The 24,325-nt window shown below is 32.7% G+C and overlaps 1 protein-coding gene across 1 annotated transcript in view; it reads right to left on the reverse strand.

The window, feature by feature from the left end:
* Window positions 1-21,273, reverse strand: part of LOC139363953 (uncharacterized) — an 84,558-nt gene extending 63,285 nt beyond the window's left edge. Inside the window, exons 1-3 of the mRNA XM_071099198.1 lie at window positions 21,174-21,273; window positions 18,519-18,560; window positions 13,621-13,721 (exon numbers count right to left, since the gene is read on the reverse strand). Of these exons, the coding sequence (XP_070955299.1) occupies window positions 13,621-13,657 (37 nt within the window). The 5' untranslated portion in view covers window positions 13,658-13,721; window positions 18,519-18,560; window positions 21,174-21,273. The remainder of the gene's footprint in view (window positions 1-13,620; window positions 13,722-18,518; window positions 18,561-21,173) is intronic.
* Window positions 21,274-24,325: the final 3,052 nt, after the last annotated feature.

Genomic DNA, 24,325 nt, shown 5'->3' on the forward strand with positions numbered 1-24,325 from the left:
ACGTCCTTTTTTTTTCTGCATGAGCAGTAGTTTGTTCCAGACTCATATTTGTTGCATATTAATATCTTCAGCACTTAAAGTTGGAATGCCCAGCTCTATGTTAACCCACATGTAGTAATATTTAAGAAAAGTGCCACACCTGTATATTTGTAAGCCTGGTTTTAAAAATAAAGGCAATTTGTTTTGAGAGAAAGAATAATCTCATTTATAATCTCATTTAAAAGAGTGCTGGACTCAAAGTCAAAAGATGCAAATTAGAGTCCTCAATTAAATAACTAGGAAAGTAGTTTAACTTCACCATGGCAAATTATATTTTCTTCCTTTTCCCATCAATAAATAGATAAATACATACCTCAAAGGGTTTAGTACTAAAACATGTATAATCATGTTATAAATTTTAAAATTACGTACAGTATAAAATACTGCATTTATTGTAAATTAAGTATGAGTTTAAAAAACTAAAGATTCATTGAATGGAAAACATTTAATTATTAAAATTTGCATTTCAGGTTTCTCTTAGTATTGCTATTTACTCATGCTTGAATGCAGAGAAATGCTGCTCAGAGCAAGAATATGTGCATCTGCTTCTTAAAGCTGATCTCCTACTGGCTTGTATACCAGTATACCAGATACCTCTGCGAAAGCTTGTTAACGAGACTGGAGTTTAGAGCAGTTTAGAGCACCTTCACAGTTTAGAGCACTTGTTTTCAGAGCACGGCCCCCTAATCAACAGCGTCAGCTTCACCTGGAAACTTGTTAGCACTGTAACTTCTTGAACCTAGATCAAGATCTACTTAATCAGAGACTGTGTGGCTGGGACATGCCAGTTGCTTTTATTAAGCCCTTCATCTTATTCCGATGTCCACTAACATTTGAAAACGTAGGTTTACATAAGTATCTGAAAAGTTCTTTGTAAAGGACTAGAGAATAAATATTTTAGGCTTTGCAGGTCATATTATCTCTAAAGCAGCCATCGACAATATGTAAATAAGTGAACATACCTATATTACAAAAAAAAAAAAAAAAAAAAAAACCACCTTATTTACAAAAATAGATGGTAGGTTAAGTTTGATCCTCAGGATATAGCTTGCCAGCTCCTGGTTTGGAGAAAGTTTTTTCGTGAGGGTTTGAATAGTTTTCTGGTTTAAATAGTTCTCTGCCATCTGCTAGATGACCCCTTATTGGAGCCTAAAAGCATCTATATAGGTACCCCAAATATAAGGTAATTGAGGAACGGAATGGATGAAGGCTTTGAAAGACAGAGGGCATGTTCACGGAAACGATTACATGGAGTAGGCATTTTGAGTTTGTAGGAAGATGATAGTTGAATTAATACATGACGGTTTGGCCTAAGACTAGCCATGCATTGATGTGAGCAGTATTACACACATAATGGTAAGAGTTGTGTGATTTAATCCTGTAGCAATTGGATTATCACCACTAGGTCATAGAAAACCACAGTTTGCTTAGATATAAGATGTGTTTCATACTTATTGTATAAATTACTCAGTGATGCTTTTTCTATTTAGAAGTATGCTTTGAATTATTATTTAGATTTAAATTTAAATATTGATTTGGAATATACTTATCAAAGCAATGTAGGCATTCCTTAACTTGGAATTACTTTAAAGCCATTTACATTGGCATTGCTTCTTGTCTAGTAATATCTGACAGATCTTTCCTCTCTCTTCTTGCATAGATGAAGTAACATACACCCATTAAGAGGTAAAGCACGGTAGAATCTAGAATTGCACAGGTCTCCAGATTTCCTTTCCATGCTCAATTCTCTCCATTTTGGAGTGCGCCTTTCCAAAGACGGGCCCATTTTGGAATGGGCATTTTTTGTCTAGAAAATGGTCAAGAATATTAATTTTAAAACTGATAACACAACATAACTAGTTTTTGGTTTTGCTTTTGGGGGCAGTGGGGTAAGATGAGGAGTGGAAGTTGTGAGCCAGGAATACAGTGAAATCTCAAATTTTTCAAGTTGAAATGCCAGAAAATCCCAATCTTAACACAAGGGGAACACATTCCAACTTGAAAAAGCTATCATAGTGCATTTGTTGTGATGTAAACTTTATGGATTATAAAGAACTTTAATATGCATTATTTTATTCAAATCCAAACACATGTTTTGGAATAAGAGAATGTATGAGAAATATAAAGCAGATACATTGTCTTGTGTAATTTTCTCAAAATTGTTAAGTAGGTTTAACTCTCCCATAAAGTCATTAGATCATGATTAAAATTGTCCTAGAGATATTATTTAATATTTTGTGATACAAGTAAAAAGAGTCCAATTGGAGATCGATTCTTTGAAGTAAACTAGACAAACTAGCCAAATTTTGCAGTTAAAGACATATTAAATTAAGAATTAGAAATGTACTATCAAATGGTCTATTACGAAATGGTTACTCCATTGCCTTGTCTGATTGAAGTACACATTTTGGGAGCTTTAAAATTTCCAAGATGATAGTAAATCCCTTTCATTTAATGAAATAGGCAATTTTGCAAACAGTTCTTTAAAATAGTAGATCTAGAAACCCTTAGTGAGAAATTTTCAACCCCTCATAATTATTTTCTATGTGAAGTGGGACTGAAGCCTGTATGAATAATAACATGAAAGTATACATTTATATAAATGTCATGCAACTTTGGATTACAACCTTACATTGTTTGCTTGTCTGTAACCAGAAAACCCAATAGATAGTCATGGCTATCATTAAATTGAAATATTTTCACAGGTCACATCAAACAGTACACCAATCATAAATAAATACATGACTGAAGTAAAGAGGAGTCACTCACAAAGGTAACTGAAGGAAGTATCTTAAAGCAGAATTAAACTGGAAACCAACTTGTACACTCAGAGCCTTACAACTAGAGAGCAGAAAGAATCACCTATGGTCAGTGTGCACAGCCTCTGGCCTTGTTTGACTAGCAACGGCTTTGAGTTATGTTTTACCTTAAAGAACATGACAAGGTCACAAACAAAATTCTGGAACTCCTCCAGGCCTAGTGTTTCTAATTTCCAACTAATATTAACCTTTAGTATTTGGGAACAAGAAATAGGAATTCTTAAAAATTATTGGGAATCATGAGATCATGAGTTATTCTTTGTTTTCCATAACACTTTTTTTTACATGTTTCTAAGTACTAATGGTTGAATAAAATAATAGTGAAACCTTTTTACATGCCAAAAGTATACTAGAAGTTGTAGAAGTTTTTAATAAAAAGAAGCAATGAATAATAAATGCACATTTTATTATTATATATCACTATGTAGTGACAAGTTTAGATATTCCAATAATGTTAAAATTATATATATATATGCAACAGGTTTTTGATAATAGGTAAGAATAAAGAAGGAAATATTAATGTAAAATCAATGCCAAATAAAAATTATTTAAAACATTGAAAATAATCCAAATATTTATTATTTCTAAGTTATAATACTTAAAAGTAATTTTGAAACACACAAAGTGTAAGTAAAACACACAAGTACTTATTTTCCTACCTAAAAGTCTTAATATTTGTTACATGATAAATATTCTAGATGTAGAAATATTTTGTATTTTGTTATTGACATTGATCAAACTGTTATAAGTGCTTCCAAAAGCGTTTACAACTAGAGCGTTAGGATACGTGTTATTTAATATAATCTCTTTTTTAAATAATGAAAACATGCTCTGATTTGATTTTAGTATTAAAATAAATATACTTTTACCAACTTAGATTTTAAATCAGTTTTGGATTTCACCTTGGAGATTCTATACCATTCTTATCTTCTTTTCTTTGTTTTTATTTTGTTAAAATATTTCTAAGAAACAAAACCTATAGCAAATACTGAAACACTGAAAATTATCAGTGTGCATTATTGGGTAGTATATTAGTCTGCTCTCACGCTGCTAATAAGGACATACCCAAGACTGGGTAATTTATAAAGACAAAGAGGTTTAATGAACTCACAGTTCCACATGGCTGGGGAGGCCTCACAGTCATGGCGGAAGACAAAGGAGGAGCCAAGTCACCTCTTATATGTGACAGGCAAGAGAACATGTGCAGGGGAACTGCTCTTTATAAAACCATCAGATCTCATGAAACTTACTCACTGTCATGAGAACAGCATGGGAAGAAACCGAACCCATGATTCAATTACCTCTCACCGAGTCCTTCCCACAACATATGGGGATCATGGGAGCTACAATTCAAGATGAGATTTGGGTGAGGGCAAAGAGCTGAACCATATCAGGTAGTATTTTTAAAAATTAAACATTTGTATCTCCTATCAAGGTTAACAGCAGTACAGGTGTAGATTTCAATTTAATGATTTATTTTACTTTCAAGTCAAATTGCTTCTTGGAACAGTATTCATAGTATTTGCATAAAATATATGATATGTATTAACTTATTAATATTTATTTATATTTTAAAAATGACTTATTGTAAGCAGCCAACAGCCCATGAACATTTTTATCATGGCAATAACCACAAGCAAGATTGACTAATTAGATTGTGACCTCTTCTTGCCTGTGTGTTCTTGTCCTGGTTCCGGGAAATATCGACTTTAACTTTTGACTGACTGTCAAGGTGTCTCGCTTTTGCTTTTAACTTGATGTCAATGGATTCCTTCAAACCAATAACATCTCTGTGATGATATTTAAGCTTTAATTCTCACAGATAATTATAATACTTATTTTAATTTTTAAATGTTTCTCATTTGATAATTCTCAGGATTCAAGGTTTGAAAAACATATAAATTTCCCAAGAAAGCTTGCGAAGGAATTCCCATATAGAGACAGCATCCAGGTCATTTGTATTACAGTGAATATTCATTATAGCTCCTGTCTCAGTATTTGCATACAGTCCACCTGCCTTCACGTTTCCATACTTAATATCTCACACGGCAAGGAAAAATGGCATTGATCCGATTTTTTTTTTTTTTTTTTTTTTTTGAGATGGAGTTTTTAGTCTTGTTGCCCAGGCTGGAGTGCAATGGTGCGATCTCAGCTTGCCACAACCTCCGCCTCCCAGGTTCAAGTGATTCTCCTGCCTCAGCCGCCTGAGTAGCTGGGATTATAGGTGTGTGCCACCACGCCCAGCTAATTTTGTACTTTTAGTAGAAATGAGTTTCTCCATGTTGATCAGACTGGTGGTGAACTCCTGACCTCAGGTGATCCGCCCGCCTCAGTCTCCCAAAGGGCTGAGATTACAGGTGTGAGCCACCGTGCTGGGCGTGACAAGATTATTTGACTTGTTAGTGCAAAATAACATTCAGTTACAATCAGAAAATTACTCCTAGATATTAGCTTCAAATAAATCATTTGTCCAATGACCTACTATATGTCTGAGAGCATACTACTGGGAATAGAATACATTGTTTATGAAAAGGTACTCAGCTAGTCAATGAGATGAGGAGGTAAATCTGTCAACAGTGACAGACTCTGCAAACAAAAAAAAAACAAAATCCAATAAGTGGGGAAGAGATTCTAAGAGTTTACTGTAGGAAATCCATGATTCCTTTTAATTTCAACCTTCCTCACTTAACAACAATGTCAAAGTAATGATTTATGTGTACAAAAGACACCATCATCGTGAGTAATAAAATTAGTACTAAGAAGCACAATTCAGGAACTCCAGCGACATTTGTTCCAGGACCATTCCCTACGGCAGTGTGTTCTTCCCCACTTACGTTACTAAAGTGCAAATATCACCAAACAAACAAAGAATCTTAAAAGATAGATTGTCAAAATCAAAGAGACGAATGCAAAATACATGCCCCAGAAAATGATACGAATTTTTTTTCTTATGTTATGTATGACAGTGAAGATATTACATTCAAGTTTGCTTTTTCCTCTAGCACCAGCAACATTGAAAACATATAGATTTTCTGCTGGAGAAAATAAAAAGCTAAGTTAAACATCCATGCACTGAACTCTTTGATCCATATGACACTGAAGATTCCAGAGGTGATTCCAAAATTCATACTGTCATTGGCGTATTTTTCTCAAAGAACTCCTCAAGTTTTTGGTGAAGGCTGAACTTAGTTACCATGTCCTTAGCATATGTTCTTTTGAAAAGCAGCTGTTCTACAGCTTTGCAGAGCAAAAACCGCAAGACTAATATGAAACCTAAAGCAAACACAGGCATGGTCAAATGGTCAGTTATATGTCAATTACAGCAGGCTGGACAATCCTCCAGGGCATCAACCATACAGCGCCCAATTCCAAAGCAGATGTCAGTGAGAACTATATCTCACTTATCCGCTATAGGCTTTTGCTTAAATTATGTAAATACTGAGGAAGGTTTTTTTTGTTTGTATTTGAAGAAACAAGGAGCTCAGTTATTTCATATAATATGATAGACATTGAGTCAAGAATTGGGCTTATCATTACTGATGTCTAAAAATCACTAATTTTGTTAAATATTTAGGTAGTTTATGTCACTTAAAAATATTAACTATTAGTTCTTCTTCCTGTGTATTCCATGGTTATCTTTGCTAATGAGGTACTGTAACATTTTGACAAAAGCATTAAATATGTCATAATCTAAGGAAGATCAAAGTCGAAGTTATAGTAATCGTGACTTTTCCTACAAGTATCATTGGAAGTTGAAAAACTAGCATTATAAATGAATCAATCATTGAAAATCTCCTCAAAGTTAACAGAAAAATAACTTTTATTTTATTTTTGGAATTTAAAGAACTAGAAAATTGCAACTTCTAAATCATGTAATAAAAATTCTTATTTTACCAAGCTGTTTACAAACTTTGCAGGCTGATGCCACACTGAGATAGTTAATGTGTTGCCTCATGGTGGCAAACCATTAGAATGTTCTGCATTATAGGGATAAGGGATTTTAAGATGAGAAAATTTCACAACATTTTTTATCTAATCGAAAATTGACTCCAATTAATATTTCCTCTAAGGCAAGAGAGAGATTCCACTGAGACATGTACCTTCTTTCACTCAAAGGTAATTATCAAGCCCCAGAAATGATTGGTTTAATAAAATTTCTAGTGATCATATACAAAGTATGTGTAATATAAATCAGAAGACTGAACATTCCTATAAATACTGCCAGAACTTAAATACTTGTCATGGAATGTATCCATACTTGCTTTCAGATTTATCTACAACATATGTCTCGGTTAAGAATTTTACAAATACATCCAGCTACAGGCTATTGTTTTTGTCTTTTAAAAAAATCTACTAATTTTGGAAAATAATATGTGTAAGCATAACCATAGATTCTTAAATGATATGGCACATATTATTAATATGTATAGAGATATATTTATATACAAATGTTTATATGCAAATATAACACATTTCTTGTAACTTTTGGTATCAAGTTTTTCATTAATATAATTTGATTTCTGAAATTCTTTCCTATTTAGAATCACTGGAAAGAGGCTTTGACCTACTGGGAGAGATACTAAAATAGATTCCTGTATGGAGAGAGAAGAGAAGGGAATATTTTCTATTCATACTAATCCTGAAAATGTTCCAGGTCACTGACCCACACTGATAGGGTGTACATTAAACTCCACCTATTGTTTCATGATACATTTAATTTCTGGATACTAAATCTTAAAATGTTCCAGTTGTAACCTATCACATTGTTTTTTCATCTTTCAAGGGGAAAGAAGATACCATGCAATTCGAGCTCTTTGCACACAAAAATGAAAACACTGGACACTGTAGATTGCTTAATATCTTTGTCAAATTTTAAATGCCAGTGTGAAATTAAATATAATGCTAAGTATTTGCCGCTTGCCTTTCTTTAGAAGAAAGAGAAAATAACACGTTTTGTTTTTGTGGGCTCAGTAAATAACTAGATAAAAAGTTTAGGTTGTTGACAACACACAGATTATTTTGACCTAGATTTAAAGTAAGGTTTTTTTTTAAAATCATCTTTTGCTCATTAACCACCCTACGCATGTACTCTGTGGGTATTATACAGAAGTGTTTCAGTCCAAGGTCTGTAAGGAAGACTTAATTGAGAAGAATTATGTATTTTTATTTATAAACTTAGGAATTGTGATATGGGGAAATGAGTATTTCAATCTTTTTAGAACTTTAATGAGCACATTTTAGGAGATTAGTAACACCTCTTCAACTCACCCAACTTCTCAACCCTGCTCTAAGGGAATCACATGAGCACTTGACCTCAGTAAGATTTTAAGAAGAAAAACAAACTTCATAAAACTTAATCACATTAGTTGAAAGCTGGAAGGATGTTTTAATGCTTCTCCTAAGCCACCAAGTTCCATTACCTGAATCCCATCAACATAATCCTTTCTAAGGAAGAAAAGAATGAATCAAATGGAAAAGATTTGTAATTGAATTATCTTCAGTCTCAGGGCCAATTAGAAACATTTTTTATTGGCACACCTAGATATAACCTTGACTGTTTCTAATTAGTCCATCAACTCAGATAATAAGAAATGCAGGAACATTTTTACAGTGTTATAAATTGAAAAGAGTTCATATTGCGGATAACATGTGTACTACCCATATATGAATAGATGGAGGAGGAACGAAATAAGTGTATTTAAAATAGGGTAAAGTGTTATCCCATAAAATATTTCCATTAGTGAGTAAAGAAGGTCATTCCTTTGCATAGAAAGATTTATAATTCTATCGCTGTCTATGCCATATTCATTTTAGCTATTACCATGTTTTAGCTAGTTGTGCTGTTTGAGAAAAAATGAATGTTGTATATAGTTTGTCTTAAAGTAGACCTATCAATACAATAAGGATTTTTGACATCATCTTCCATAAAATAGATCATAGTAAAATTGGATATTGGGAGCAATGGAAGATGTGCACTTCAAACTGATTTCTGAGTAGTTAGAAAATTTTTAGATGTCAAGGTTCATTTCAGAAGTGTAATTGAATGCAAAAGGAAGCATGCTTAATTCTCTATTCTGATATTCTGAAACAGAAACACAACATCCCTGTGACTTCCTTTCTTAGAAGGCTTGATAAATAAACACCCTGGGTTCTCCTGAAAAGAGAGAACTTTCAGGAGTTCTCTGTTATAGAAGTAGACAAAAAATGATTATTTGCTGCACAGAATATTGTTTGTGGGTTATTATTTTGATTTAATACTCTTTATGCATGATATGTATTTCTCAGTTCTGGGTTTTAAGAAGTAATTTTACTTCTCAAACAGCAAAACTTTTTGGACAGAAGTTTTCCATGTGTAACTAAAATATGCAATGGTTTTGTTAAAAATATATTCAGTCTGTTTTAACAATTATTAATGAAAAAGGTTTGTTTTAATTTTAAACTAAGATGACTATAAACAATTTCTTTAACCAATCTGATTATTTGATGGGCTTTTATTTCCAAGTATAAGGTTCAGTTCAATTATCTTTGTGCTTCTTCTTCTTCCAGGTGTATAATTGTAAACAGTTTTAAAGCAAACTGCATGTATCTAATTATGGCACTTTTATTCCATCCTATCAATGGTACTTATTGAGGATCTACTAGAGACTAGACACTTACTATAGATAAGTGTAGTTTAAAAAAAATAAATAAATAAGACCCGCTCCCTATAGTCAAGCAATTTTTGCTCTAGATATGTTTACCTGAATAACTTAATGTGAGAAAAACTTTAGTGTCTAAATCATAACAGCATTCACAGAAGTTAATAAAATGAAAGTAAAATTTGAAACAATATTTAACTTTTTTCAATCTTTATAAATAAATTTTAATCTATTTCTTTAAAAAATGCTATAACTATTTTTTACACGCTGTTTTTCGTTATTAGACTCTAAAGTTTGTCACTCACTCATGCATTTGAAATAAAAGCAAATCTTTACAATAAAAATAAAACATTTCCGTACTTAAGAAAATGCCCATTTGCCAAATTTGAGATACAATAAATCAGTTAAATGTGAAAAATGAATTTTATATTTATCAAAATACATTCTGTATCATCAACTTAATGGGAAGATAAAAGAATTACTTTAAAGTATTTTTGCATACATTTTTATTCTATGTAACTTTCAAGGTCATCAAAACAGTCAGTTATAGAGCTGTAAAGTTACTCCAGACGTAAGAATTTTACCATTATCACTTTTCACTTTATGTAAATTGAATGAATTATATTATCATAGCTAGAATACTTAAACAATAATTAACCCTATGATTCAGTACCTATTTTTAATAGCACATTTTCTTCTAGATTGTTAGTAACTGTATTGATGGTTGGTAGGGGGCTACCATTTTTCCTAGTTATCTACATATATTGTACAGCACTATCTTTAGTAATTTCTTCTTATGCTTGCATATACTAGTTGGTTAAGGGTGGGAATAGTAGCAGGGAATTCCCAATTGCTCTTATGAATTTGCAATTGAGAGATTGCAATTCTAGGTTCTGGCTCTTTTGCTACTAGAAACGCATAATCATTTAAAAATACATGTACCCTTATTGGGTCATGCTCTTTCTAGGAACATGTAGGTCACATACCATCTCCTGATATCATTCCCTTACACACAATACCATAGATATGTAATTATGAAATAAGACTTCATTCTTTGCCCCTGGGGAGAATAAAAAGTTATACAGCTATGTAAAACTGAGATACCCCTTTCCAATCTATAACCAAGAAAGTTGTTCTTAGGAATGGACAAAAGGAAGACTGTGAGGAATTAAATTTACGTTTAATATTGTTCTAAGTTTATTAATTTAAAAGGGAGGGTAAGTTTTCAGTTGTTTGTCTGAAATGGCAACAAATGTAAATAAAATTTTAAGATACACTTTTATCCCCTAAGTTTATCATAACATTATGTTTTTATTTGTACTTACATTATGGTAATTACCTCAAAAAACTGAAGAAACTGTAAGGAAAAATATGTCTAATATAGCTAATAAAAATAGTTTTGCTTGGATGCTATGAACTAAACAGGTGGTATTTTGGCATACATTTGTTATTGAGAAAGAAATGGCTAAAATACTAATTGTCATTTCTTCCCAAAACATAAAATTTTCTGTCTTTTAAATAATTTTTTCATTCACAATTATTTCTTCCAAACATTCTCAGTGTACAAGTGTAAAATGTAATCTACCTTTTGAACATCTCTGAACATTAACAGAAGATATAAAGATAATCAAAAAGGGTAGTTGTGACAGGTACTTTGAAGCCATTAATCACATATTTGTGTTTGTTACTGATGTATTAATGTCCCAAAGTTGCTCTAAGTAGTTACAAGAACACAGAATAAAAACCATGAGCTTGGAGAAACATATTTTCTAACCAGTAGAACATCAATATGCCACAAATATTTTCTCTACTGACAAACCGTAGTGAGGTAAAAATGCCTTACTACTGCAGTAACACCTTACCTTGAGGTTAGATGCCACCTATCTGTAGCTAAGGCATCAAAAAAAAAAAAAAAGATATAATTCCTAACAATACAAAAAACAAAACTCAGACTATTTTAGGAGTCTGCAATTTTTCATAATAATTTCATGTTTAGTCATAATTTTACGATTTGTAATATTTTCAATTTTTCTGCTTTTTTTTTATTAGAGATGAGTTTTAACATTACTGATGTCCAAAACAGGTAAAAGAAAAGGGTAAAATATAGTGGACGAGATGACAAATATAGCGATGACCTCACATTTTTGTAGTTCTCTAGAATTTACAAAGTGTTTTTGGATGGCACAACAACCTCAAACTGAAGTCCAGATTAGAATATTAAATTGATCAATTCTTTATTATTATTACTAGCATTGTTTTACAAACTGTGAGGAAATTCATTACAGAGTACAGAGATCTGGTACTCATTCTGAGGAGTGAAATGTAATGACTAAACACAGTACAAACAGTATAACCTATTTCACGTTTCCTAGAAAAGCTATTTGCTTTGGGTAAGTAAATAAATCCTTTCCAATCAGAAACAACTGTTGCAAATATGTAAATTTTAGATAATCAAACACTGTCCTTTGAAATAGTCTATTTATTGTAACTCCAAAAATCATGCTGGGGATACTTTGCTTAATCTCAGGGAACATTATACATTTCACACATTGAACATTTTATTTTGTAAAAAAGGCCATTGAAATTGAGTATCTCTTTATTTTGGTGGAGGGTATTATGATCATTTTTCTCTAACTTTTAGATGTCAGGGAATAGTACTTGGATTTTACATAGATATGTTTTATTTCTTCAGAATGCAAGCTCTGCTTTCAGATTTAGTCAGAAAAGAGATACACATAAATCTATATGACCAGAAGAGATAAGTAGATCGTAAAAAGTCCACACACATCATAACCCTGCACATCTAACACACAGATAAGGACAGTTACAGATTATTATGGCATGGATAACTTGATAATCTATGGTGAATCTATGATAAATTTCAAACTATAACAAATACAATGACTCATATTTTTTAAGGAAACAAACCACGAAGGCATAAATTTACCCTGAGATTTGTGTCACTAAGAAACTGAATAGTTCAAAGTCAAACATTATATGACATGCTTTAGATTGCTCTTATGAAAGGCACTATAGAAATGTCACCCTATTATAACCTACTGTATTTAAGAATTAACTGCAGCAGAACAGCCACGGGAGATGAATATATACTGATGTGATCATCCCCTCCTATTACTCACCAGTAGTTAATACAAAGCACGCTTTAGAAAAGAATGTATAAGACAAAGAAATAAACACAGTGTTAAAAAAGGACTGCATTTAATATCAGGATTTTTTTTATTAATTCTAACAGATCCTTATATTATAGTATTTTATCTGTAATAATAGGAGCCTTTCATTTAACTGATGCAATCAGTATGCCACAAGCGGATTCTTTCTTTAGTGGGAGGAGTTAGCAGCTCCAACATTCAATTGACCTGTTTCCAAATAATCTACAGGAAAAAAATGAAGATTAAGTCCTCTAACAAGAGCAGTTTTCACAGCCTTGCATACAAAGAGAAGGATTCGGTAAAAAGATGAGAGGGCAAGCCGCATTGTGCTGGCCCACTTAAATCTTATTTCCAATTCACTAAATGTGTTATTTGACTTGGCAAGTGAGCTAGTATGTGTATTAGATCAGCAGGGAGCCTAATCAAGGAGATGCCAAGTTTACTGCAGCCCCTCTGAGCTGCATTAGCCTCAACTAGTGACCTTAAGCAAAGTGGGTGGTTGAACCCAAAAGAGAATAGCATTAACTTTTGCTTGAAGTTCAGCCCGAAGTCTCCTTTTGTGCCTTATTCCAAAAAAAAAATGCAAAAAGCATTTAACAGAATTGAATATAACAGAACTGAATCTAGTCTGCTCAGCACCATCTTCACACGCAAGGCTTCATAGAAGCTTGCCTCCATTAATGCTGACACATGCAAAAGAAATGAAAAGCATTAACTCAGCTGAGGCACTTGATTTTGCAGCTGCAGAACAATTCACTTTGTAACTCAGTAACTAAGATGGGGTTTTTCCGCCCAGATAAATTGCTAATTTGCTAATTGATACAAAAAGTATTTTCAAATATTAAATAAACTGCAAATAAAGCAAAAAGAAAAAGAACACTAGATTACAAGGACACCTGAAAGATACATAGCTTAGTATTAATAGATACACATATTTTTAAAGACCTCTTTTACCTTGTACACAGCATTGAGCATCCATTCCCAATTGCATATAATAGCTTGGATGTATATGTGAACTCTTCAACGATGTATTTTATACCAAGTAAAATGCAAACCTGTATAGTTAAAAAATGTTGTTATATAATAAATTCAAGCAATAGATTTATCTTTAGAAACATCTTTGTTCTCAATTTGGTCTCCCTATTTTAAACTTTCCATCTTGTCTATATACTCAAAGACTTCTAATAATGTCAGTTTTACACATTGTTTAGAAATACTTCGAAAGCTATCTTTAATTCCAGGATGTTTGACTCAGAAATACTCATACAGCAACGATTGGTTGGACATGAAGATTATAAAGTTATTGAAGCTCAAAACCAGAATATTTTATAAGACCTTCTGTAATGCCTTTGGTTGTAAAAGTTTTTTCTTTCCTTAACAGAACATAAGGCAAGGTTCTTTTCTTTTCTTTTTTTATTCATCCTTCATTTTCCACTGTTTATTCGGCTTCCCTCCTCAGATCTGAACCAAAGCCAAGCAAAGCACCATCACCTTCTGGAAAGTGCAGAAACTGCAATCAAGATCAACAAAGAAAAGCACCCTTCTCATAGATTCATCTCTTTGGCGTTTAAGTGTTGGGGCGAGTCTACAAAACTCAGATTCCTCATTTAACTAGATGTTCCAGGTCACGGCGATATTCTACTGAGGCAATTTTCAAAAGACCATAAAACCACCACATCAATTTATGCTTGCAGGTAGTATAATTGCCTTTGTATCATATATTTTTAGAAAAAGTAGCTTAAAACAATTTGAATAGTGCTTTAGAAATAAGACCCTTAAATAATTGGCACTGGTATTGCGTTTCTTAACTCTGGGATTTCAAAACATTTTCCAAACATTAATTGCAATGGGACCCCGGTGAGGCTGATATTATCATACCTATTTTCCAGGACAATAAGCAGGGAGCACGGGGCCCATTTCTTGTCTTGCCCCATGCCCTTCAGAGCTTGTCCAAGCTCAGAGCTCCCTTAAAAACCATTGGATCAGCTCCATGGGAGCACAGAGGAAAATGAGAAATGGGCTCTTGGAGATTTAAGGGATTTTGTAAGGTCGTGTGTGAGTGAGCTGTAGCTAAAAGTCAAAGCTGGAAATCTAAGATTCCTTATTCAGCGCTTGGATATATTTCCTCATTAAGACAATTCATGTAGAATATCAGGTTTACAGGAATACGCTGGTAAGAAGTGGACTCTGTTGCTGTTGTTTTTTGAGTAACTTATTTAATAACAAAAATGTCTCCCTTTGATTTGAATAAAAATAAATGGCTGGATTTTCACAGGCGGCATGCATAGAAGACCAGCAAGGGCCAACGATGAATTTCGACACTGACTTTTAAAAACTGTGAAAGAGATGCTAACAGCCTAATTTGCAGTGGAGACTAGATTCTGTGGCTGTATCAGGTGGTGGTATAAAGAAGAGCCATATACAGAAGGTGAAATGAGGGGTTAAAAGTCACGCTAAACATGCTGCAAGGACCTGTGGGCATCCCAACCTTTTTTTCTTTAATTGGGAGGAGAAGAGCTTTTTACTAAAGAGTAAGTTCCACAATGTAGGCCGGCAGCCCAACTGGGAAATACTCTTGATTTGAACAGTTTGCAGCAGTTCTTTTCTGAACTCTTTATATAGATCCTCTTTCAATACTGAGACACATATTTTAAGGTAAAAAGGGTATTTTACTAATTTTTTTAATGAAGCTTTGACTGCAAGCAATACTTGGAGTTGGTAATCACCGGCTGGTTTCTTCCCTCCTGCACTGCAGGAATGAGGCCACTTTCACAGCTGGTTGTCAGCACAGCTCTTATTACTAACACCAATTATTGATTTTTAAAAGGCCTACGCTATTAGTACCCTGCTACATCTCTTCTCGTACAATATGCGTTTTAAAAATTCCTTTTGTAAAAATATAAAATCTGAGTTCAACCTTTCTATCATCACTGTGCTTGTTCTTTACATTTTATCTTATACCTTCACAGGAAAGCAAACCAGGAATCTTTTTTTTTTTTTTTTTTTTTAACTTTTGGGCTAATTTAGAAGCAGAAATACTTTGCCCATATGATCTCTCTGGAAGGCAGCATGTTATAAAAAAGCAAATGGTGCGTAGTAAGGGAGGATGAAGGAACACAATTAGAGAGTTTAGGATCTTCTATCCCCTTTTCTCTGCCTTTATTTCATGCTATCCCAATCTATGTTTAAGCCAATCATAAAAACCCACCTGGCCTCATCCCCCACTAGGATGCTTGCTTTTGCATAGGACTGCACCCCAAATTGGACTTTTCTCTTCTCTTTGAAAGTTCTCAACGAAGGTCAATTTTAGGATTTCTTTCAAAAGACACTATTCACACGTCAGTCATTCTTGTTGTTGATATATTGTCCAAATGATGGGCAGTTCTGAGAATATTTATCTCCAGCAATATTTATACGTGTATTAGTTTTGTAGAGCTGGTATAACAAAGCTCTACGAAAACTCGACAAAGCTCACCAAAAACTGGATGGCTTAAACAGCGGAAATTAACGTTCTCATAGTTCTAGAGGCTAGACATGCACCATTAAAGTGTCAGCAAGGTTGGTTTCTGCTGAGGGATGTGAGGGAGAATCTGTTTATGCCTTTTACCTAATTTCTGGTAGTTTTCTGGAGATTTTGGCATTTTTTGGATTATAGATGCATTTTCTGGTATCTTCCTTCCTGCTCACATAGGATTCTCCCTGTGTGTGTGTCTATGTCTGTGTCTAAATTTCCCCTCTTTATAAAGACTCAGTCGTATTGATTAGGGACCACCCAAATGATTTCATCTGCTAGGATCCTATATTCAGTTAAGGTCACATTTACTGAGAGAAAGCACTTCAACAACTTTTTGGGCAACATAATTTAAACCATAACATGGTTTGTTAAATGTCATATATATGATGTTTTATATAATCATTATTATCATATATTATATATAATCAAATTCTATTCTATTATTTACAAAATACATGGTGATCATAAGAGAATATTTTACAAATTACAAGTGGGAAAAGTACATGGCATTACTAAAAAGTCAGTGCCAATGCCTCAGCAGAGAAAAATTAGTGTATTAATTAGTTACCCTCTGATGGATAGTTTGTAGGTAATAGAGACAGGTATTGGTAAGCGAAATGGAATTTTAATTTCATGAGGATGCTAGAAAATTGCAAGTTGGAAGATCAATTTTATTTACTCCATCATTAACATGTGCTAAGTGAATATCTAAAGCAAGCTTGTCCAACCTGTGGCCTGTGGGCTGCATGTGGCCCAGGATGACTTTGAATGTGACCCAAAACAAATTTGTAAACTTTCTTAAAATATTATGAGGGTTTATTTGCGATTATTTTTCTTTTTGCTCATCAGCTATTTTTAGTGTATTTTATGTGTGGCCCAAGACAATACTTCTTCCAGTGTGGCCCAGGGAAGCCAAAAGATTGGACACCCCTGACCTAAAGTATAATCCATACTCTGATAGATGGTTTTCAGTAACACAAATTCAACATAAAACTGAACATACATTTTCATGAGCAACTACTAGGTTCCAGGTACATGACTGCTATAGAGCATTAGAGTTCTAATACTAAGTAAAGAAGTGTGTGTGTGTGTTTTATATCAAGTACAATTCAGCCAGGAGGAGTCAAGTATAAACCGATCATCGAAATTTAGAGGGCGGATATAGGGAAGAAAGAAAGAGAAGAAGCAGGGTCAACTTCTTAGTTGTGAGGAAGGATCTTGAAGAAAAGATTACTCTGTTTTTGTATTGCCATAAAGAAATACTTGAGGCTGCTTAATTTATAAGAAAAGAGGGTTAATTGGCTCACAGTTCTTCAGGCTGTATAGGAAGCATAGTGGCATCTGCTTCTGGGGAGGCCACAGGAAGCTTCCAGTTATGGCAGGAGGCAAAGGGGGAACAGGCACATCACAAGGCGAAAGCAGGAACAGGTGAGAGCCAGCAGCGAAGTGCTGCACACTTTTACACAACCAGATCTCCTGTAACTCACTCACTATCATAAGAACAGCAGCAAGGGGATGGTGCTAAATCATTCATGAGACTCCAATCCATGATCCAATCACCTCTCACCAGGCCCAGCCTCCAACATTGGGGATTACAATTAGACAATTCATATGAGATTGGGGTGGGGACACACATCAAAACTATACCAGATAATGATAATATGACTTAAAAAAAAAATCTGTATAGTCTCACCTAACAGTAGCCTGTCTGGGGCAGGAAGACAAATGGAGTTCATGTCTCTAAATATTTGCAATTATACATTAAGGTAACAAAATTGCTACCTAGAATATATTCAAATGTTCTACCTTGTCAACTCTAGCTTTTGAGCAATGAAATATAAAACTAAGTGCATGAAAAAATTTGTATATGACTGGAGAAAGAAAAATATTAAACATGATGGAATTTGATTATTGCCCATATTTAGATCTTCTGTTTATGAGTAAGGACATTTAAGTTAGTAATAAAAGAAACATATATAGTTTATAAATATATGTAAACATTTTACAAAATTTATTTTTCCTACCTTTGTTTCAATACAATTCAATAATTTTACTCATATTTTCAGTTTTGCAGAGATTATGAAAAAGCTCACTTTTAACCTGAGATTTTTAGTTTTTTAGTTCAAAAGTATATTTTTTCTAAGTTAAATTTAACTGTTTTGATAACATTTTATCCACATTACCATCATGTGTGCCAAAAAAAAGGTCAAATTTGATATGTGATTTGCTTTTCAAGAAATAAATTTAATCATCTGGATAACTGAGCAATAGAATGCTAAATATACACTTACTTAAGAAGATAGATAATATTGCAGTTCTGTATTTTTCTGCTTCTTACCTGATTTCAAAATGGTGATTTCCATAAAATTTCTTGGTAATTCTAAAAGGTAGTAGAAACAAATCAAAATGAGAAACAAATATAAATAAAATGCAATATTTTATTTGACTTTTGAAAATATATGCAGTCTTAAAGCTATAAACCTTATAACACCAGACCTCCAAAACATCTGGATATAAGGTATTAAATAACATTTGCATGTCTGATTTTTTTTCACATTTCTCCTAGTTTTGGTATAGTGCAGATGCAAATTGCAAAGAATCAACGAAGTCTTCCTGATCTATAATTTTTTTTTTTCTCAATAGTTTTCAAGGAAAATGCAGCCAGGCTTGGTGGTTCGATCATTTGAAATCTCTAAAGGAGTTTAAATATAGGTAAACATCAGTGTGAAATCATAAAAACAAAACTGGTTGTTATTTCCAACTGCAATGATTCAATGTTGATGCTCACCCAAGGCAATCCCTTGGTTCCATCTTCTGACACTATATTAGAATGTCAACTTGTGGATTTGCTTAGCTGTTAATAAGAAATTTTATCTTTATCATGAAGATTGGATCTTGGGTCTTCATGTCAACATTAAAATGATAATAGAGTTAAAAACACAAAATACCTGGGAATATTAAAGGATCTGAATCTTCTAACTGGGTACATAGGTACTTGAGCACATCAAATGAATTAGTGTTAACCATAAGTGTATTATGTAACTCAAGTAGATGGTGTGGCCCTGTAATTCCTGAAAGTTGCCTGTTGTTTAACATGCTGCCAGAACTTGAATGCTGCCACCACTCTCCCCTCACCTCACTCCCTAGGGGCCTAAGCAGAGCTTATTAGACTCCAACTTCCAGAAAATGGGCTATGTCTTAAACATATCTAAGATTATTACTGTAGAAATGTTATTGTTTAATTTTAATGAGTATGCTGATCATTTAGGTTGACAGTCCTTGTCACAATTTATCAAAGACAAATTAGCATAGTTAGCATCACCAAAAGGAAACTATTAAAACATAAGTGTTTTCACTTCTTCTGATCTGGCACTTTTCCTATAGAACTATATATCACTTTAGTGCTTCTTAATTAAAAGTGATGTCTTCCTCCAACTTAGATCTGTACTGCAAGCATTCCCTGTCCCATGTTTCTTTTGATTTACAAAGTACAATATAAAGCTGGATTACATTATCTTCAAATAAAATCAACACCAATGATGTTGCTTTGAATGGTTTATAACAGTGATTTCACTAGATGCAGTAAAAATGCACAATATCTGGGAATTAGAAATTTTCTCTTTTCGAATATTGAAACATTTCCCTTTCTTCTAAATTAACATTATATTTTATTAACCTATAAAATCTCATACTATATGTGTACTTGACTTCTAATATGTTAAATTTAGGGTATCTCTTTTTACCAGGTATTTATTAGCTATTAAATATCTAGAATAATTATTTAAAAATGTCTATTCCTTTTGTAAATTTAGAGGCTATAGATACATCAAATTATAATTATGTAACATTTTATTTTTAGATGAAAATTTTATTGAGATAATTGTATATTCACATGCAGTTGAAAGAAATAATAAAGAGATACTGTGTATACTTTACCTAGTTCCTGCTAAAGGTAAGCTACAGTATAACATTAGCCAAGGATATTGACCTTGATATCAGTTTTATCCAGCTTTCCTCAGTTTTATTTGTACTCATCTGTGTGCATGTATATTTAGTTCTATATACTTTTATCCATATATTGTTATCAATATTTAATTTTGACATCTAAATATTTTCTTACATTTTAGGTATTTATTAACAGTTGCTTGTGAATTTATATGACATATAATCGATCCTTAAAAATATAAAATGACTACTAAAAATAGGTTTCTTTTAGTATTCTAATTGATAAAAACATTATTTTTAGTCTTGGCTAAATATTACTATCAAGTAGTTTGTAAAGGTTGACTAATGGCTCCCCAAATGAATAGTTTAAAAACACTATTGACATTTTTTTCCTTTTGAATTCACACCACAGTTTTTAACTAGAGGTTCAAAAGAGGTTAAGAAATACGAATCCATTTTCAGTATTTGGGGCATCAGCTCATTAAGAGTAATAGAGCAGGCTTCCAGTTTGAAAAAGGCACTGACTCAAATGTGTAATGATTTCACTTTCAAATTTCTTTTATCTCAGCTGCTTCTACTTCAACAAATACAAGTGCTTCAGATATAATAAGAAGACTAATGAGCATTGCAGATGATTACAACAATACTTCCCAAGGCATAATGACATTTTTTCCCCAAATTAAGAAAAAAAAAAGTTTTTTCTTGTTAGAGTCTTTATTGCCTGAATATGACCTCAGTTAAAACCAGGAACCCAACTTTAGAACAAATCTATGAATAAGTATTTTTTGAGTAAGATTTCTCAACTTATAAGGGAAGTTTTATCAACTTTAGCAAGGACTATGTATGTGCTACAGGATTACATCCTTAAAATAAAATGTGCCAAAACGGGTCATTTGACATCACTGCCTCATTGCTGTTCGGAGTTGGCATTTTGCTGATCACCTCACCGTGTCCTCTTGGGTACTTTCTCTACAAAGTGGTTACAAGTCCAGTCTTCTGATGTTATAGTTGGATGCACTATACAAAAGGGTCATTTTCTACTAAGTACCTTACTTGCTTCAGAGCCAGAGTGCAACTCTTTCATCAGTCACAGTTTTGAAACAGCAGGGGTACAATGTATCAGTTTGTTCAAAATAGACATTGTGCTGTTTATGGAGAAATTGTGACAAATCGGGAAAGAATTTATAACCAACGCTATACACATAACTTAAAAAACAAAAAAATAAAGTGCATAATCTGACTCACAAAATGAGACATCTGCAAACCACTACAGCAAATTGTATAATGAACAGCCTCTCCAGGGTCCCTTCTTATAATTCAAAGCTGTTTTTGGCTCCCTTTCATTGTGAGTTTGAAGACAGATTATTTTACAAGGTACATCAGCCTTTAGGGAATAGCAATTTCCTCTTTCCCTCAGCCTTGCCTCGCCACAACACAAATGTAACTTTTTAAACTGTTTATCTTTGATCAAAAATATATTACTTAGCATACTAAGTAAACAGCCGAACGATTTGTCATAGAAATTATTGCTTCCTGTGGCTATTTTTAGTGGCTTTTTTCCCCCACATTTTCTGGGCAATTGGTATTAAGGCTGATAACCTTGCCATTTGTTTCTGTAATGATCTCAGAAAAACATTTTGAAATACGATCTGGTCTTTAGTGTAATGGATAAACTACTATGCTGCCAGGAATTATACCCAACTTCCTCGCTCAATAGTCATGGGAACTTAAACAACAACCACAACCCACACACATAATGCAGGAAACGATACGGAACACACATATTACATTTCTGTGGTGATGTGGTTACCAAGAATGGCCGCTCTAGCATTGCTGAAGTATCAGAAATATTAAATCAAGATGATGCAAAATATGAAAATGCTGATATACTATACTCAATTGCAAATTATTTCACTGTTTGAAAGTTTACTAGCCACCTATTAAATGATGAATTTTCTCTAAAATAATACATTTAAATATAAAAAAGAAAGCATTTTAAATAGAATGCCATTCAATTTTGCTTTTTGCTGTAATACAAAATCCTTCTCAGTCCAATATATATTTACAATGCTTCTATTATTCTTGAATACAGCTTTGTTATCTTTATCTTAATTTGAATTTGAAAATATTATAATAAAACAATCAGCATGCTTCTATTGTTTATTATTTATAAATTCTTTTTAATATCAATATTAGAGAAGTTATGTATTTGGACACATTGCCTATTTTTCTGTTTCCAACAATTGCCATGGATGATTTATTATTTGTATATTTTTATTTTTTTAACTATAATTTTGGAACTACACCGCATCTTATGTTTGGAATAGACCTTAAAAGTTAGGGGTTATCAGTTCTACTTGTTTCTTCTATGTCTGACATATATCCAGAGCACATAAAACAAGTCTTTACTTGTTTTCTAATACTTACTGATTGTACTGTGGATAGTTTGAATTTAGAGACAAATATTTACTTCATTTTTATCAAAAATATATCTATTATCCTACTTCTTATATTTAAGTGAATGCTTTCATTTTGTTTCTTAATATAGAACTACCAATAATTCCATGAATGGTGAAAGAAAAATAAGTTTTGTTGTTTCTCTTCTAATATCTGTCTTAATCACTAATCGGATAATTTAAAAAAATATATATATATATATATATTCTCTCCATATATATAGAGAGAGAATTTCACGCTCCATACTATGCTTCCCAAATCCTATATCCCTTAAAAAGATTATGGAACCTGGAACCTGGAGAGAGAAAAAAAAATGAAGTCAAACAATATCTCAGAAATATAGAGACTCGGGATCTGTGAAGTCGCTTCTGATGTGGAGATGCTTTTTGAAGTTTTAAAATGACAGTGTTGAAACATCTCTCTGTCTCCCCTTTGCGCTCTCTCATATCTGCTTAAGTGTCTTTGTCAGAAGTGTTCTTCTGGTAATTGTGACTCAAGTCAAGAATTCTCTACAGAATTCTTAAAAATATTTGTTAACAAATGAGAAAGTTTATTACTGAGGGCAGATCTCATTTTAAAAGTGTTATTCTATTACTAAATGTGCAAAATTGGATACATATATATACACACACATATGTATATATGCACACAACTGCTTAGCAATCATGTTATATATTCCTCAAAATTTCATTTATCTTTATGGCATAAGACTATCTACAGTAATTCTCAAGGTCTGTTTTCTGACCAAGAGAAGGTGGAGATGTAAAATGATATTATTTTTTCTTCCTAAAATTGTCATAGAAACATGTTAAGTCCTTAGCTTCCTGGTCCCCACTGAGGTCCAGAACACATGGGTAGATAACATAGCAAAATCAAAGATCACTTGATTTTACAAGATAAGTTTCACATCTTATCTTTTACATCCCAAAAGGAACATAAGTTCAGAACAATAATAAAGCTAATATGTATGTTTTTATTAACAATCTTGTATGATCTGAGCATATGTTGTGTTTTAGGAAGCAATAGTTGAACTACAGAATTTCAATATTGTAAAGAATTATAGAAATTATAATGCAGGACAAAAGAAAAAAATTCTATATAGCCTCTATTAGATTCAAATTAGTATGATAAGAAAAATATACAACCAAAGGTATAATTTTGTCATCACTTCAAATTGTCAAGCACAATTTAAGAAATGTAAGGAGTATGCCTGTACAAAGAAAATCTGGCAATCCTTTTCCAATTTTCCTAACGCCTAGGATGTAGGCAGAACATACTGATGAAAAACAATTACCTAATAAAATTCTGATATAAGATATAAGAAAATAATCCTACTTAACAGAAGTGCAATTTAATCATTCAATTTTATTACATTTTTTACATTTTCAAATTAAAGTAGAATGCTTAAAAACAGAGAAGTAGCTTTGAAATATTTTGAATGATTAAAAAAAATGAAGAGTAAGTGCAAAAAATTCCAAAGGAAAATGGGTGTAAATTAATGCAAACGGTACTTGAGAGACGTTGTTCTGAAGGATAGCTTTTTGTACAGATCCATTTTAAAAATCTCAATTATTCAAGGAATGCATTGATTTTAACATCATTTTTTTTCTTCGCAGGCTTTGTTATGAAAATAGGTATATATAATGAAGTGGGCTGCAAGGAAATTACATTTTGCAAATACTCTCCTCTTATATCAAAGATAAGGGCCATTCAAGAGTCTCATATATTAGACTAGCTTTGTCC

The sequence above is a fragment of the Macaca nemestrina genome, chromosome 6, assembly GCF_043159975.1.
Source record: "Macaca nemestrina isolate mMacNem1 chromosome 6, mMacNem.hap1, whole genome shotgun sequence".
In the NCBI taxonomy this organism is placed as follows: Eukaryota; Metazoa; Chordata; class Mammalia; order Primates; family Cercopithecidae; genus Macaca; species Macaca nemestrina.